Source organism: Bos grunniens, chromosome 1, assembly GCF_055505025.1.
Source record: "Bos grunniens cultivar Pamir isolate PY7600 chromosome 1, Bosgru_T2T1.0, whole genome shotgun sequence".
Classification (NCBI taxonomy): domain Eukaryota; kingdom Metazoa; phylum Chordata; class Mammalia; order Artiodactyla; family Bovidae; genus Bos; species Bos grunniens.
In genome coordinates this window covers 104112808-104131499 of record NC_141165.1, presented here as the reverse complement: position 1 = coordinate 104131499, position 18692 = coordinate 104112808, and the positions used below count along the sequence as shown (strand labels likewise).

The 18692-nt window shown below is 38.4% G+C and overlaps 1 protein-coding gene across 6 annotated transcripts in view; it reads right to left on the bottom strand.

Annotated features, from left to right (window-relative positions):
- MYH15 (myosin heavy chain 15) overlaps positions 1–18692 on the bottom strand; it is a 125590-nt gene that overhangs the window by 92995 nt on the left and 13903 nt on the right. For 4 of the 6 annotated variants that reach the window (XM_086407733.1, XM_086407710.1, XM_086407726.1 and 1 more), the window contains exons 3-8: positions 16217–16366; positions 15459–15629; positions 8559–8738; positions 7324–7456; positions 3354–3421; positions 2457–2544 (exon numbers count right to left, since the gene is read on the bottom strand). In XM_086407733.1, the coding sequence (XP_086263859.1) occupies positions 2457–2544; positions 3354–3421; positions 7324–7456; positions 8559–8738; positions 15459–15629; positions 16217–16366 (790 nt within the window). Of the gene's footprint in view, positions 1–2456; positions 2545–3353; positions 3422–7323; positions 7457–8558; positions 8739–15458; positions 15630–16216; positions 16367–18692 lie in introns of those variants that run through there. The other 2 variants (XM_086407742.1, XM_086407740.1) reach the window with 1 other exon arrangement.

The following is an 18692-nucleotide window of genomic DNA, read 5'->3' as shown; positions in this document are numbered from 1 at the left end:
AGATGCATTCAGAAACCCAGCTGATGAGAAACAATAAGGCAAAAAACATACAGCATGAGTGAACATGAAGTGTTTGCATTGCAAAAACTCAAACTGCAGCATCATTGTTTAGCATCACACTTTCCCCAAACAGGTCACAGACTGTCAAGATTGGGGTCTTAATTACAGGATGTTAATAAAAATGCAAGGTTTTGCAGAACCTCAGAAATCAGGATCAGCAACATCTGGCTACCTAATCCAAGGATGATTAGCGTTCCGAAGACAGTAAGTGCTTGTCACATACACAGCTTCGAGGCTGACAGCCTCCAACCAAGCTCCATAAAAGCCAGTAATTCAAAAGAGAAGGCTGGGAATATTCAAATCCAAGAAGTAAGGAAAGCAATCCCTGTAATTAATATCTGTAAAAACTTTGCTTTGTTAATTAAAACATAAATAATTCACCACCACCTACCTATCTCATGACCTCACCCCAGCACTATCCACTCATTAAAAAGTGTCCACTACAAAAGCCAAGGAACAGAAACAACCTAAGTGTCCCTTGATGGATGAACAGCTAAAAGAGATGTGGTATATATATATAATGGAATATTATTCAGCCATATAAAAGGAAGATATCCTCCCATGTATGAAAACATAAAAGGACCTTGAGGTCATTATGCTAAACAAAATAAGCCAGAGAAAGACAAATACCATATGATCTCATTTATGATTCTAGATATTTTCATCCTAAATGTCTTTCCTGAAAGCATTCCTCCCACTGGTGTTTTCATTGTATAACTAATTGGCCATGCAGCGATTTTGCCATAAAAGATAAAATAACTGGTTTCAACTGGCTGACAGTTTGGTTTCATTTCTCCATTGGCACAGCACTCTCATTCTCATATTCCATGAATCTGAAAGAGGCCGAGGGCCTCCACAGTGCAGAGTGGAACCCACATTTTCCATAGAACCTGGAACATCTACCAACAGACATGTGACAATATGCCAAGAGCAAATAGTAGTGTGGAACGCTTTCACAACATGACACAAAGCTCAGTTACAAACATCTATTTTAGTACTTGTATTTAGTGACACCTCTCTCACTGAGGGAAGACATTTTTGCAAAAAATAAAAAGTGTAGTGCAGAACAAAAAGATGAATCAACAAGCCAAAAAAAATGTATAATGAACTATGAACAAAGACTTGGAAGATAAATGGTTAGGTTCAACCCACAAAGTAAAATCAGCTATGCTTGCAGCATTGCCATGGATCTACATACATTTTAAGTAATTCAAATATTTCATATTTCACAATACAATGTTTTTAATTTTATTATTCATTTTGCATGTTTAATTATATTCTTCTAATGTCCCTCTTTTTTTTGTTGTTGTTTTATCTTTTATGACAAAATTGCTTGATGGCTAATTGGTCCTGTAGGTGAAAGTTTGCTGCAAAAATGCTTGCACAAAGGTGTTAATAGCAAAGAAGCTTATGGTGAAAATATCACTCACTTATACATGGAATCTTTAAAAAACAAACAAACAAATGCATAAAAAAAGAGATTCAATTTTGTGGTTACCGGAAGTAGGGGAGGGGAGGGGAAATTGGATGAAAGGTCATCAAAAGGTGTAAGCTTCCATTTTTAACATAAATAAGTCTTAGGGGTGGAATGTGCACCATGATGACTACAGTTAACACTGCAGTATGGTATACTGAACATTATTAAGAGAGTAAATCCTAAGAGTTCTCATCACAAGGAAATGTTTTTCTCTTTGTTTTGAAATCTATAAGACATGATGGATGTTAATTAAACCTATAATCATTTCATAATGTATACAAGGCAAACCATTATGCTGTATACCCTAAATTTATAAGCATTGCGTGTTAATTATATCTCAATAAAATAGGAGAAAAAATAAAACATTTTTAAAAAAGTATCTACTGCCCAGGAGTACATAACTAAAGAGATGGGTACTATTAAGGAAAGGAAAGATAGTAGTATGATGAAGCAAGACTAGAGGGAGTTCTTAACAATTAGAAATAGATTTAGAATCTCTCTTTATGGTCAATTTAGATAATTTAGACCAAATGATTTTCTTTTTGCTGAAATATCCACCTTAATCCCCTAATTGATTATTCAATTCCTTTTTTTTATACTTTGCCCTTGTAGACAATGGCATAGAAGCTCATCCACATTTTAGCATGAAATTCAAGGAGGAATTTAAATGATAATATCAAGTATTCTAGCGTTACCCAATTGAGTCTGCTTTGTGAAATCCTTCTGCATGTCCACCTGAATCTTAATTCAAAGGCAATCTTGAGGAAGTTTTGAAAAACTCACTTTTAACTTATTTTAGTTTTCTTTATTAAAATCTACCCTTATATAAAAGAGACTGGTGAATGCTTCTTTGAAAGACATTCAACATAGCTTAAATCAAAAGAATTTCCTAGTGTGGATTACAAAAAAATTTACTTACCTGGTGTTTTGTTCACATTGGGATTTATGCATCTCACAAAATGAGGTGCAGTTGATTTCAGCTTAGTCATTAATTTATTTAGGTTTTCCTAAAATGGAGAACATAAATCAACACAAAATCACTTAGAAATCACTAAAAAGTCCAATCCACCTCACAAGAGTCTCCACAATGATCAATTTAATCTTAGTCAGATACAAACCAACAAAGAAATAATGAATTCAACATTTTTCCCTGCTTACCAAAATACATTATTTTCTTCCTATGACAAGTCAATATTTATCTAACTGTTCTGTTGTGAATCATATCTACCTGTTTGGTAGCAATTTGGTAGCAATAATTTATGGAAGGGCAATAAAATAACTTGAAGAAAGAAATTGTTTCTCAAGTATTCTGTCTGTAAAAATTTTATCTTCATCTGGAAGCAGAATCTGAGATGGAGCTTCTGGTTCAAGAGATTTATCTGGAGAAGGAGGGAAGCCAAGCAGGGGAGGGGAAGAAAAAAGCAATGGCATGGACTCAGTTTAGTCTGAGTCCTGCAAAAGCTCTGAACATAAATGCACCAATTATACTACAGTTGGTATCTCCTTGAGGCAAGGGAGGGACCAAAGTCTTGAGAGGCAGGGAAGGAGATTACTTAGCTTCCCATTCTGGCAACTGTGAGTTGTTATGAGCCTATACTTCCATCAGTGGTAAGATGAGTGCCAGGCTGATAAACAGGATCTAAGTAGGAGATAAACATTGTCCACTAAAATCCATAAATACCAAGATAATATTCAACTTTTCCAACTTGGTTAACTTCAGATACTTTATCCTCATAAGAAGATGTAAAATTACAAATAAGTAATATATGCAGATTGTGAAGTAGCTAATATATGAATAGATACAATTAAAAATTACTTTATGCAGAGATGCAACCATTTGGAACGAAGCTCCTTTCTTGCGTTTCTTCTCCCCAAACTGTAGAGCTAAAAAAAGAAGAAAAAAAGTACTAAAAAGGCTCCTTTTTGTCACATTATCAAACCCTGGTGATGAAAGCATAAATGTGTCAAAGTTCTAGAAGCAATAAGGCAATGTCTACAAAAGCTTTAAAAATATTTATGTCTCAACACAAAAGTCTATTTCAGGTGTTTTTTCTCAAAGAAATATCAGGCAACTGTGCAAAGATACTCACTGAAGCATTGTTTAGTTGTTACAAAAATAATAAGCAAAAATTTAAATGTCAACAATAGGAGATTGGTTAGTTAAAGTATAAAAAAAGTATGAATACAATGAAACACTGTGATCTTTTAAAATGATGGTGCAGATCGATATTACTGACCTGAAAAGATTTTTAGGATTTATTTTGAGAGGAAAAATTAGGTTACAAAATATCTGTATATTATGATCCTAAGTGTATATACATACATACATATATATATATATATATATAAGTGTAGTTGTATTATGGCTGACTATATACATAAAAAATGTTGGGTACAGTGTATACTAAAATGTTAGCCATTGTTATCTCTCTCTATGACATTATAGGTAATCTTTATTTTCCTCTTTTTAGTTTCTCCATATTGTCTTTGGGGCAACATTCATGCATTATTTTTGTAATTTATAAAAAACAATCCATCCCCATTTTCTTGAAGCAAACAAATCTATGCTAAGCCAAATTGTTTTACAAACATTTGTGTAGTGCTAATTCATTAAGATGTACAAAACCCATAAGCAATCTGGAAAAAATGGGCCAGCTAACAACATAAGAAACTGATAAACTATCTAGCTGGAGCAACAGCTGAGGCAGGGTCAGAGTTTAGTCACTGATGTCCTCTTGACATGCTCCATGCCCTCTAAGGGAATCACTTGACTTCTTCGTGCTTTTACTTTTTTTTTTTAAATTTTATTTTATTTTTAAACTTTACAATATTGTATTGGTTTTGCCAAATATTGAAGTGAACCCGCCACAGGTATACATGTGTTCCCCATCCTGAACCCTCCTCCCTCCTCCCTCCCCATACCATCCCTCTGTGTCGTCCCAGGGAAAGGGAACGCTGCTGCTTCAGTTGTGTCTGACTCTGTGCGACCCCATAGACGGTAGCCTACCAGGCTCCCCCGTCCCTGGGATTCTCCAGGCAAGAACGCTGGAGTGGGTTGCCATTTCACTTGACTTCTTCGTGCTTTCACTTTTTATCCAGGGAAAGGGAACGCTACTACCTCCCATTTATTGTTTTAAAGAATTGTAGCTGGTTTACAGTACTTGGATTCTCCAGAAGAAAGTATGGTTATTATGAGTAATTCAGTGTTTGGATGAGTTAGAAACTTGGAGGCAAGTGTTTTCCAGGGGTCCTAAAAGAATTATGAAAAAGAATATTCTGGACAATTCTCTTCTACTTCAAAAGAACACAGCACACCCTGAAGAGTCAGAAGATAATTTTCTCTCTCAAACTACTCTCTGATTTCTCATGATCAGAGAATTACTCATCTGGGAGCCATACATTTACATGGTCACAATTTATCAAACTTCTCAGAAGTACTTTAGAAGCTATTAGAATCAGGCAAATGCACTGCCTGAAGATTTTCGGGGTCCAAATACAATAGCTGCCATTTCTCAATCTCCTCTTGAGGTGGGCCCATGGGATTTCAGACATGCTCCTAAATCACGTCATCATGTGCTTTCAGAGCTGGGAAGTGCTAAATTTCTTCATTCCCTGACTAAGTTGATCAGGAGTCCCAAAATAGGTGACAGGGGACACCTATGGAAGCTGGGAGTAAGACAACAGGAGGGTGAGAATGTCGGAAAGTGAGAGGACACCACACTTAAAGAACACTTTGCCCCATTGCCACAGGGGCATTTGAAACCAGGTTGGCCAGATTTTGTTGTTGTTGCTTTTCAGTCACGCAGTTGTGCCTGACTCTCTGCAACCCCATGGACTGCATCACGTCAGGCTTCCCTGTCCTTCACCATCTCCCGGAGCTTGCACAAACTCATGTCCATCGAGTCGGTGATGCCATCCAACCATCTCGTCCTCTGTTGTCCCCTTCTCCTCCTGCCTTCAATCTTCCCCAGCATCAGGGTCTTTTTTAATTGGTTGACTCTTCACATCAGGTGGCCAAAGTATTGGAGCTTCAGCTTCAGCATCAGTCCTTCTAATGAATATTTAGGGTTGATTTCCTTTAGGATTGACTGGTTTGATCTCCTTGCAGCCCAAGTGACTCTCAAGAGTCTTCAACATCACAGCTCAAAAGCATCAATTCTTTTTTCACAAGGGCATCTAAAACAAGGTTGGCCAGATTTTTATTTTCCCATAATTTTCATTTTTCAAAAGAAAAAGGAAATACAAATGTGTACATCTGACTTTTTTAAACCAGTGTAGACCAACCATGTTTGAATTCTAGGTTCTGCTCAGGGGCTGCCAATTTGGACTTTTGCTCTGAACCATGGTGCACTTCCCCCTGCAGCAGGCAGTAGTCCACATGCAAGGCTGATGGCAGCAACCTGGGCTTTGTGTCCTCAAAGGCTTTGTGTCACACTGCAGAAGTCTGAATCAGATCCTGAATCCAGGGAGTCTGTCCATCTCTCTGTTTTGTTTGTTTCCAGAAGACAGTGAGAGTGAAATAGGCATGAGGCTAGTAAACACAAGTTCTGTTTCTGACCTCAGCTTTGCCATTTAATAGTGTTAAATCAATGAAGCAAGCAGGCTGTCAGACTGGGGTGGCTCCAATACTGTGGCAGCCTGTGTAAACAAACCAAACTCTATGCCTTGGAAAGTCTCAAGGTTACAAAATTGAAACTAAGGACAACCAATCACAAATAGCCACTTGGGCTTTAGATACAGCTAATCACTAGTTTCCTCACTTTGCTTCCACCTTTTCTCTATAAAAGTCTCTCGTTGAGCTCCTGTGGGTAGAATGCCCTTAACCCATTCTGGTTTGGTGCTGCCCAATTCAAATTGCGTTTTGCTCAAATAAACTCTTAAAAATTTTAATATGCCTGGGTTTATCTTTTAAAGGTAGATTTGTGAGATCTGAGGGTGCTGTTTAATTCTTCTGTACTTGTTCCTGTAAGATAGGGAGAGATTTCCTGGAAAGAGTCATGACAAGGATTGAGTAAGATAACATATCTAGAAAAGTTTGGAAACTGCTGTTGTTGTTTGTTGTGTAGTCGCTAAGTCATGTCAAATTCTTTTGCAACTCCATGAGCAGCAATCTGCCAGGCTCCTCCATCCATAGGATTTTCCAGGCAAGAATATTAGAGTGGGTTGCCATTTCCTTCTCCAAGGGATCTTCCCAACCCAGGGATTGAACCCATGTCTCCTGCATTGGCAGGCACATTCTTTACCACTAAGCCACCTGGGAAGCCCTGCTTTGTAAATTACAAACTACTAAACAAGATTAGTTATTAGTTGGTCAACAAGTATTTATAGAGTGGCTGCTAAACAGGCATCTGTTACATGCTTGAGGCCACACTTGAACAAGTGAGACATAATCTCTGCCCTTATGAAGCTCATAAAAATTCCATTACTGCAATATAAAAGCACTGTGAAGGAGATTTCCAAAATATTTGGGGGATATGTATTAAAGGAGCTTGTTATTTCCTAAAAATCATTCATCAAAACATGGTTTTCTGCTCTCTCTTTGCAACTTGGTTGACTAGAAGATAAAAGCAGGCTGGAGCAGTCTCCTTGAAATCTATCTACCTTAGAGCACCGTTTCCCCGAAGAACCACCAGCCTGAGGATGGAAAGGCTAATAAGAGGGGATGACTCAGGCCACAGGAAGCAGACACACATCTCTCAGGAAAGAAGCCAGGATTTTTGTAAGCACTGAGGCAGACATGGGCTCCATTCTAAGGCTGAAAAATTGAGGAAGATTGTTTGACTCACCAGTGTTGGTACTGATGTAATTTTCAAAAAGGTTTGCCAGGAGTCTGTTGGATGACTTCTGAAATATAGCCACCACTGTTTCATTAAGAAAGTCTTTGTTCTTTTCAAGCCAGCCACTGATGTTATAAGGCACCTTTGGAAAGGCATGTAGTTCAGGTAACAAAAAAGGAGAATGCATAAGTTCCTTAGCAAATTATGTAATTCTTTTAAAAAATCATACATCGTGTATGTCATTTGAACTTAAATCAGTTTAATGTAACAGTACTTAAAAAATACTCCAGAAACCTATGTGCAACCCAAAGAGCTTCTCAGGCTTTACCATTTACACTGTGGAAAAAAAGGAAGAGAAAGGGAGGGAGGGAGAGGGAAGAAGAGGCAAGGAGGGAGAGGAACACTAAATCAGAGGGGGTGGAAGAAATAGATGGTGTTTCCAGGACAAACAATTCACATCAGCCCTCCTTCATATAGGCAAAAGTAGATGGAATAAAACAATTGCCTCTGACACAAGGTGAGCACTCCATAAATGCTATAGCATTTCACTGTAAATATTATTATAATTAATATTCAAGGATATCAAAGAAGAGAGTTACAAACATATCTAGGTATAATTGGCAGGTCATTTTTAGGTCGAATATTATTTTATCCTTTATCAGTTCTCTTTCTTCTACCCAGAATCACTGACCAGAATCATAAAAGCAGAATGAAAGGGCACAGGCACGTATGTGAACACACACACACACACACATATACCCCCAGTGGGGAAATGAGGTGAGGGAGTGAGGGGCATTAGGAATCTTTGTTGGTCATAGTTTAGAGACCATTACCTCATAGTGACTCTTTATGAGAGAATGAAAAAAAAAAAAAAAAAACCTTCAGTAAAAAGATCAGTTGAAATCACTCATTCACACAATGTGCAGTTGAAAGAAAGGATGAATAAGGAAAAGCCCATGCCTTTGATGGTCTCCGAGACTTTCTGAAACTGTCTTACTTTGTATTGGGTGAGAGAGTCTACTTTTGAAATTTTTGACCTCTGTTATTATAGTATGGTATTTCATTTCCTAAGTACTAAAAGTCTACACCAACTTTTTTGGGGAACTGAGATTTATTTTGTTCATCTCTTCATTTAATCTAAACTTTACAGATATATTTACTTATATATTATCTAAAAATTCGGACTGAGTTCATTTGAAATAGAGGCAAGATAATTCAGGGCTAAGGGTCTAGAAGTAACCTACCACTCCTGCATAATGGACAAGTTCAAAGTCAGCTTCATATTTCTTCTTATTGTCAGGCTTGGGCTTCTGGAAATGAACTGACTTTCCAAAATGGTTGTCAAAAAGTTTGGTATTGAAAGTCACATCTGTAGCCTGATGAAACATACATTCTTCTTCGAGGATGGAAAAGATGCCCATTGGCTGCTTGGAGATACAGATGAACAGTAGATGAAAAAACAAACAAAAAAAATACTAATAAACAGTATTTTCACTAGGGGATGAGTGTAAATTCTTTCCCACAAACCTAATTAGTTGACAAGGGATCTTCACTACATACAACTAGACCATCATCCATTCAACGAATATTTATTAAATATCTACTAGGTACTAGACACGAGCAGGAGCTGTCAATGCAGTCACGAGCCACATACACAAAGTATCTGTCCTTGGGGTGTTTAGTGGAGCTGACCGACAATAGACAGATAAACTCTAAATAAATAATTTAGTTTGCTGTAAGCACCCTGAAGAAATCATGCAAAGTAGAGAGAGAGAGAACGACAGAGGCTATGTGAGAACTCTTTTAGTAGGCGAGTTCAGTAAAACCTTCTGATCTGAATGAGAAGAGCAAATCCTGAGAAGACATGTATACAAGCATTCTGGGCAGAAAAATGAAGAGTGCAGAGGCCCTGAAGCAGGAGCACTCTTAGCAAGTTGGAGGTCCTGCCAAAGACAAGTGTGGACTGAGCAGAACTAGTTGGAGATAGCATGTGGGAAGAGAGGGATGCAGTACAGGAGCCTAGAGGCTTTCCAGGCCATGGGAGGACGTTTGGATTTTATTTTAAAATGAGAGGTCTTTGGAGATTTTTTACAATAAAGTGATTATGATTTAATTAATGCTTAAAACGGATTATTTGTTTTGGTTGGCAAAGAAAAGCCTACTGGCTAATCCTGACTGTGGTCTCTATTGGAAAGCCAGTGAGCAAAAAATGGTTTTTACATTTATAAAGGGTTATTTAAAAAAGCAAACAAGAAAGGATATGTGATAGGAAATAGAGGACCCAGTCAACAACCTTTGTCTCTTAAGGGCCTTACAGTAAAGCTCTTAGACTTTGTGGGCCACAGAGTCTCTGCTGCTCCCTGCCATCAACTCAGCCATTTCAGTCCTGAAAGCAGCAATGAATGTGATGATGTTGCATTCAAACTTTATTTCCAAAAACAGGCTACAGGCTGGATTTGGCCTGCAGGGCCATAGCTTGCTGACCCCTGATCTAAACAAGTGATGGTGTTGGAGACTGTGAACGGTTACTGAAACGTGACATGGGTGTTAGTGGAGCTGGGTCACAACTTGCTGATGGATAGAATGTGAGGTGTAGTAGAAAGAGGAAGGCTGACTGCAGTTTTGGTTTGAGCAAATGGGTAGCGGATGTTGCCATTAACTAACGTAGGGTACATACACAGGGAAAAAACAGCTTTGGTGAGGGAAAGATCAAGGATTCCTATACTTGCAAATCTACTTGTGAGTTTATATGTTCATTTATCTCCTTCACAAATATTTTTGAAATGCCTTCTATGAGCAAATCACTGTACCAAACACTTCCGTCTATAACAGGATAATCACACATGGGCTCTGGCTGTAGAGCATCTAACTGGGCAGGCAAGACATGCACATAATAAGCAGACGATAAAGCAACAGAAAATGTCATGAGAGTTCCGAGATAAAACCATGATCCCTTGGCCCAACAACATAAATTTCATGATTCTCTACCAACCCATTCTACCCAAGAACCACAAACTCAGATTTGGGAGAGACCTTACAGTTCTGGCCCAACCCACCTAAAAGCTCATTGAATTCCTTTTACAATTTCCCTCTAAAAAGTAGGCTAGCTTAGGCTTGAATATTTTCATGGAAAGAGAACACACCAACATCGAGTTAAGGCTCTGGCTGGGTGATATAAAAGAAGAAAATTTCTTTGGGGTTTAAAATCCTTTGTTTGAAATTATGCCACTGGAGCCATAAGAATGGGTCTAATTTGGATGATTAGATACTTGAAGAACATGTTTTTGATCCACCTGAGTCTATTGTTCTAATGCACGGACTATGGTCTTCTACCTCTTTTGTCTAATCTCACAGGCTTAGAATCTGCATTTTACAGCAAATGCATTCAACGACATTCCATCAACAACTCTTGGACATCTGGCACATATTGTACAACTCTTGTACTCCAGCACATCTTCTTCCCTCCCAAGTATCCAAGTGGGGAATGATGCAGTGAGCAAATATGCAAAGTCTTGCTCCTGGCAGCATTGACCTGGTGGGTTCTTGACAAAATGATAAATGTGGAGAGGAACAAGAAGGAAGGAAAATCTGATAACACTGAATAGTTGAGTCACCAAGTCTTAGAGGCGTGGAGTCCATTTCGTATTGCATATTTTCCTGCCACAGAAATAGTCAACCTTTCATGAACACTAGAATGAATCATTTAAAAAATGTAAACATCTCCGGGGATGGTTCATGTTAATAAGATGGACATGTCAAAGCCTCACAGCAAGCAGCAGCCCATCTCCAGCAGAGCCACCTCCCATATATAAGGACTGCCATGTCCCTGGGACTCCAATGAAGCCATCTTCCATTTGGGGATGAATGGATGCTTTATGCAAAGCAAATAGATATCACAGCTCAAAATGTAACAATTAAACCACTGAGGAGGGAAAAGCTCTATTTCTTCAGGGTCTTCTCCATTTCTCCAATGCTTAGGAAGTATAAAACTTCTAATAAACATCAGGCCCTCTAGCAAATTAATCTCCAAATAGGTCAGGGAAAGAAGTAATTATGTTCTGCCTCATAGCATCAGTTGTCCTCTACTGCACAGTAAATGGTCTGAGTCAGTTGCCCTGACTCTGAACATTAATGCTGTAACCTCTCCCTCTTCAAATATTATCAGTTCAGCCCTCCTCTCTTTTACATCTGTCACTTTCTTGCTATTTCCATTTCCGCTATCCTGATTCAAGGCCTCTATTTCTCACTTGCTGTAACAACTTTTTAATCACCCTGACTCCAGCCTTTTCTCCCATTCCTGACCCCATACACAAACCCACCTGAGTAAACCCAAGCATCTCTGACTACCCCATTACCCAGTGTGGAATCCTCTCTGGCTTACCATCACCTAAAAATAAGTTACAAATTCATTAAAATCCCTTTGCAGCCTGACTCCCTTTTTTTAACTTCTAAACCCTTCCCTCTGAATATTTTAAACTCTCGTCAGATTTTTAAACGCATCCATTACTTTCCTGTCTCTAAGCCTTTGCTCTTGCCCATCCCTCCGCATGCTTACTGTCTTCCTCTTTTCACCTGTTGAAATCATGTCCATTTCTTCAGACCCAGCTGAAATTATACCCCTTTCCCCCCAGGCCTTCGTATATTCCTGCAGGCAGAGGTGACCTCTGCTCTTTTGAGTTCTGTGAACCTTTGTGCCTTAACCACATTTATCCTAACATATTTTTACATTTATTAGACTTACAAATCTCCTGTTTGACTGCATACGTCCCAAGGGCAAGTGCTATTTATAACAAATGCTTAAGTTTTACACAGCATTTAATTCGAAGTTTTATACATAGTAATGAAGTATTAGGCCTAAAATTAAGGTCCAACATTTTGTGGGCTTTGACATCTGGGGAACGCCAGGAGAACCTAATCACAGATTCCCCTCCCCACATGCTCCTGTGGGTTTTGTCCTCCAGGCTTGCAACATACTTTCTCATGGGAACAGGCACAGAGCCAGCTGATTCTTGAGTAAGGGACTTCAGTTCCCTACCAGCCCATGGAATTATTTAAACAAGCCAATCACATCCTCCAGTGGGAATCACTGGTCGCCTTACCCTATTATTACCACAAAGCCTGCTTCCCAGAGCTCTCAATTATTCATTCTGCTTCTAAGGGCAACTGCCGTGCAGCCAGCCCCATATGGCATGCAGTGTCCTCCTCCCCAGTCTGTGAGTATATGTGACTATTAAGCTGCTGTAGATCTCATCTGTCCACTGCCAGGTGTCTTGTGGTCAGACATTCCCATAGCCCTAAGAGAAGAATCCCTCCCTCACCACTGGGGTAACAAGGAAGTGATCAAAACAAGTAGCTGCTAAATACACTTTCTTGTTAAAAGTTGAAAACTAGTAAAAGTTTTGGTCTTTAGACATCTTGCTAATTATATCCTCAGTTCCTTGAGTGCCAAGATGATGCTTCTGTTTGTATTTCTCCCAACACTTAGTAGAGTAGGTCCTGAGGTGACTAAAATCTAGGTCCTCAGCAAAGGAATTAATTGATAGGTGAACACTAAGACTTAGGGTTTGAGCTTTGGCATGGGCTGCTTTACTGTGGGCAATGGTGAGGCAGAAAGTAGAAGTTGTGAGCAAAAAGACACAATGCAATATGTTTGAAGAAAATAAGTCATATGCATTCAAGGGATAACTAACTAGATATTAACATGATTAATTTTATAACAAAAATATCAAAATTAGCATATCTAAAGAACTCTACTAGGGAAGTGGCAACACTCATTGCCAAGATGCTACCAGAATTCAAAATTATTTTAGAAACTTCTATGGGATATCTGACACCTTTGACTATTGGCACATGGAAATGGCCTATAGTCTGACTGTGGATTATTACATAGAAACAATCATGAGTTATTTAGCTAAGTTAGACAAATTATGTGAAAAATAGGTAATACAGTTAGGATTCAAAAACAGTTAAGATGATTGGTATTGAAGTCAATTTTCTCCTGAAGACAGTAAAAATCTAACAATTTATCCTAATCCCCATCCTGTGAGGGACTTTTTCCAAGATGGCTGAATTAAAAGAAGGATGTAGCTTTTCAAGGTGACTCCACTGCAGGAGCAACAGTTTCTAAATGTATAATTTTGGATGTATTTGTTTAAAAAAAATAAAAATAATCTCTTTACCAATACCTATGTAAAATCATAAATATGTAATCATATGTTAATATTTAATATGTAGATTACTGATGTTCAAGTTCTAAACAAACTAGAATAATTCAAGTAATGAGGTAAGTGTAAGTTAATCCTATAATAGATCTGTTCATTGCATTTATATAAGGAGGTTACTGTATGCTTGAAGACCAAATTAACAAAGTTGGCATGAAAATGTGTTTTTTAGCTCGATATAAACTTTTTTATAAGTATAAAAACTCAAAACTTATATGTATAAAAACTTTTTCCTTATAAACACACAGATGCATTCTATATTTTATATGTAGTGATGTATTTTAGTTCCTTCGAACTTTGAAAATTTCTCATGATGCAGTCTGTTTCAAGGAGGGAGTTTGATCATTAATATTTACTAAAAATTTCCTTCATGTAGACTGAACAAACACAATGATCTTTTCAAAATATAGAATCATTTCAAGAAAGGTTTTAGTATTCCACATTTGCCTGACCTGAACCTTTGAAATAACTCACAGGAAACCAAACACTTATCTTTTCCTTTTATCATTTACTCATTTTTCCCTTGTTTTATCATATCACTAGAAAGTACAATAGGAAATTATATCAATGTTGCTGGTGTCTTACTTAGAATAAGTTTGATTGTCATAAATAAGATAATAGGCTTCAGATCAACTACAAATCTGTAACACTCACAGACATATCAGGAGTTGAATAATGTCTGCATCCCAACTTCCTGCCTGAATACAGTGTTTTATCATATTTAGAGTAAGTAGATTTTACAGGTGACAACTGCCCAAAGTTAAAGCTGTCCCTTGAAGGAGCTCCAGTTCTCTTGTTTCATTTCTAATTAGAAAACTGTAACTCTAATAAGGCCATCAAACATTTCCCAGATCATGGGCGAGTCATTATTATCATTATTTTTAGTCAACTCACGAGTTGGTTCATTATCATCATTTTTTGAATCAGCCTGTCCCCTCCCTAGGAAGTTCACTGGTTATAAAATAAATAAAATCAATGTGATGTCCACTCCTGTTAAGAATAATGGCTATTTTCAAAGACGATTTAGTTTCATCTAAAGATCTAACATGTAAAATGGATGGGACAGTGATTGATAAAATCTGGGCCCCACAAAAGACAGTGAGAGGTTAGTCATCCTCACCCCTTTCTGAACAGGGTTGCTGAGAATCAAATGTGAGAGCAAAGCATAGTTGTCCAGACCAGTGTGCAGAATTCACTGCAATCCACAACTATTGCAAAAGATAAGGCCACATAGCTGCTCACACCCCATCATGCTTGCTCCCTTGGACAAAGCCACAGAAAAACCATATTGAATTCCCCTGGCAAATCTGGTTAATCTTTTCTAGAGCACATGGAAAGATTTCAGAGTGTAGGAACATCACTGAATTTGGAAACCATACACTGCAGCTAATTTACTAATAAACCATGAAGTATTGTCATAAATTACTTAAACTAACTGGTACTTGTCCAATTAAATGAACAAACTACATCCTGCAAGGTAGTGGCCTTGAGGATTTATGGCGGTTGTTTGTTTGCATGCTAATTTGCCAAATTTCGTTAAGCTGCTCTGGGTCTACTCATTCACCTTATGTTAATCAGCCAAGCCCTACAGTGTTCATATTTTCAGCTCTGTGTTTTTCCAGTCAAGAGCGTGACCATTTTTAATCTCAACAAGCTTCCTCATGCATTAACAGTGGAGGCCATGCATAAGCAGTAAATGTGTAGCGACAGTGTGAGTTAGAGATGATGGAGTAGGTAACAGATGTGGGAGTTTAGTTAGGATGCCACAGGGCTGCACAGAAAAACCATTAAGAGAATATGTGCAGAGCTCTTCTACCCTATTTCCCATCCCCTTGACAGAGCCAGGGTCCTGACACGGATCAACACAGCAAGCAGGGCCAATTCTTCTTAAACAAAAATGGATGGGGGAGAAACACGCCTCACCTTCTCAACAAGATCCACACAGGCTTGCAAATCCAGGCCAAAGTCGATGGACACCCAGTCAATGCCTTCTCTCCTATATTCCTCTTGCTCCAAAACCAACGTATGCTGATTGAAGAACTGTTGTAACTTTTCATTGGTAAAATTAATGCAAAGTTGTTCAAGACTGTTATACTTCAAGGTTGTGATTAGAAATAAAATTGAGAAAATAGTAATTATTGGAGGTGATGGATATGTTAATTAACTTAATTGTATTGATTATTTCACAATGTATATGTGCACTGAATCAAGTTGTTCTGCTTAAATATATATTTTTAATTGTCAAACATACTTCAGTAAAAAAAATAAAATAGAAGTTCACTTGGAAAATGTAAAGAGAAAACCACAACCACTATCATATGTTGGCAAATAAACCCAATAAGTAAAAATTGCTCAATTATATTCTTAACCTCCTTCATACATATCTTCAAATTAAGATTATGATAGGAAATTAACATTTAATGATATTACAATTCAAAATCATAAAAGATGTCTTAATTTACCTTTATTTAAGGCTGAATTAATTTCTTAGCACTATTAATTATAATGATTTTTATTGTCATTTGTTAATATTAATAATAGCTTTTTCCAACCAAAGTAGCTGTTTAAGTTTGCACAGAATGATTCTCATCATGCTCTGACTACATCTTCTGACATTCAATTCACATAGTCTAATTCTCTTGTAAATATACATCAACTTCACTTTTACCAGATATACTTACATCAAGCATCTCAAAACCAGTGATGTCAAGAATGCCAATGAAGAATTGTCTTGACAGCTTGGCATCCAGGACCCTGTTGATACGTGCCACCAGCCACTTAAACATTCTCTCATAGATTGACTTAGACAAGGCACCAACAGCATAGGTCACCTGAAAACCACATCAAAAGTCGTCCTTTGCCTGACAACAGTGTTCATTTTGATCCTGGGTATTCTCTAAAACCAGCATACATTTATCTGCTTTCTGTGGTTATAGCTTTACGCTGAAGATAAGGAGAAAGGAAGAAAGAAGCAAGGACAGGAGTAAAGCGAGAAGGAAGGGAGGGAGGAGAAGGGAGGAGAGTTACTGGAAAGGAGGTGAGCTGCCTGGTGCCTCCCCACCTGACACTCCTGTGAGAGATTCATGTTCCTACCACTAAAGGACCAAACCTCCTGGGGTAGGGTGGCAACATGTTCTAAAACCTTGCTGTTCAGAGTGTGGTCCTAAGACCTGCAGCATCGGCATCACCTGAGAGCTTTTTAAAGATGCCAATGCCCAGCATCTCTTCCCAGACCAATGAATCAGAATTTGCACTCTGGCACAATCCCCTCTGACTCCCACACACCATAAAGTTTCAAAAATGCTGGTAGAGTAGGTTAGGAATATGGAATCTCCTAGCCCTTTCCTGCTGCTGCTAATAAATTGCATAACTTTTGGCAAGTGTCCCAGTCTCTCTAGGGTACAGTGTCTTCCCCTGAGTTATGCTCTTGAAGATTCTTTCCAGCCTCAGCTTCCACCTATTTTATTAGTTCCCAGGGCTGCCCTCAACTCTGCATAGGGAGAATGGCAATTTAGTGCATTGTTCTGACTCAGATTCCTGTACTATAAAACTGAGGCTACATTTCCCCTCCCTGGAGGTGTGGGTCAAAGGCGCTCTCCTAACCTACTGGGGAGAGCTCCAACCTCTGCGCGTGATGCTGCTGTTTTGCGGATGTAGATCCTGCTGCCGTGACTCGCAGGCGCCGCTGTCGCAGCAGCTTTCTGACAGACTCCAAGGAGGAGTGAATTTCAGCTGGACAGTCTCCAAGCCTGGCAGGGGAATGCGCTCCAACGACTTAACATTTAAAATAGGCCTATCACATCCATCCTTCGGCTGCCCAGGACAGTGCGCACAGCAGGAGCCAGTTGGTGTCTGGCGGTGATTTAGTTATGAGTCACCCACTTCCTGATCAGTTATCTTGAGTCATTTCCACAGTAATCCGTAAGCCGGATGGCATTACAGTTTTTTATTATTGGCATCAAGAGCACACACGCACAAGTAAAGCACCAAGAATGATTTTTATCCTCCAGAGCATCGAGGAAATCACTCTCTGTCTACAGCAGTCACTTTGAAAGTTTAAAAAGAACGTGACTAACTTGTTCCCCACCTATTAATTCCCTAAATACTTGAGAAGTGGGAGTGAGAGAGAAACTGGCCGCAGCTGGGGAGTAGTGAAAAACAGGAAGAAAGCCTGAAATTGTAGCAGAGGTTAAACAGATTCATGACTGAGCTCTTTTTAAAATAACCTCATTATACAGAGTGAAGTAAGCCAGAAAGAAAAACACCAATACAGTATACTAACGCATATATATGGAATTTAGAAAGATGGTAAGGATAACCCTGTATGCAAGACAGCAAAAGAGACACAGATGTATAGAACAGTCTTTTGGATTCTGTGGGAGACGGAGAGGGGGGATGACTTGGGATAATGGCATTGAAACATGTATAATATCATATGATAAATGAATCACCAGTCCAGGTTCAATGCAGGATACAGGATGCTTGGAGCTGGTGCACTGGGATGACCCAGAGGGATGGTACGAGGAGGGAGGTGGGAGGGGGGTTCAGGATGGGGAGCACGTGTATACCCATGGCAGATTCATGTTGATGTATGGCAAAACCAATACAATATTGTAAAGTAATTAGCCTCCAATTAAAATAAATAAATTTAAATTTTAAAAAATAAAATAAAATAACCTCAAAGACTTTGATTACTTGGGGGTCAATAGTATAGGATAGAAAAAACAAAACTGAAAAGAAGTGGAGTCAAATAGCTGTATTTTTAACCACCTTGATCCCTGCCTTCCTCATCTGCAAAATAATATTAAAATATGCTTGTCTCATGGTTGTTGGAAGAGATTTAATGAGACAGAAGATGCAAATATACATAGCACAGTATTTGGCACTTAGAGTCAACCTAATAAATGCTAGTTCCCCCTTTCCTATCCCTTCTCCACTTTTATCACTTCCTCATCCTTGATCCAGTCTTTACTATCCATGTTGCTTTCAGCAGTTAATTTAAGTTCACTGTTTTTAATAAATTGGAAGCATAAATAAGATCAACTTTGCAGACTTGCTGTTTGATTGAATGAACTATGCATACAAAGCACATAACACAGCATCCACACTGAGCATTGAAAAACTACTGATTATTATTATTGTTTGATCATTATTAAT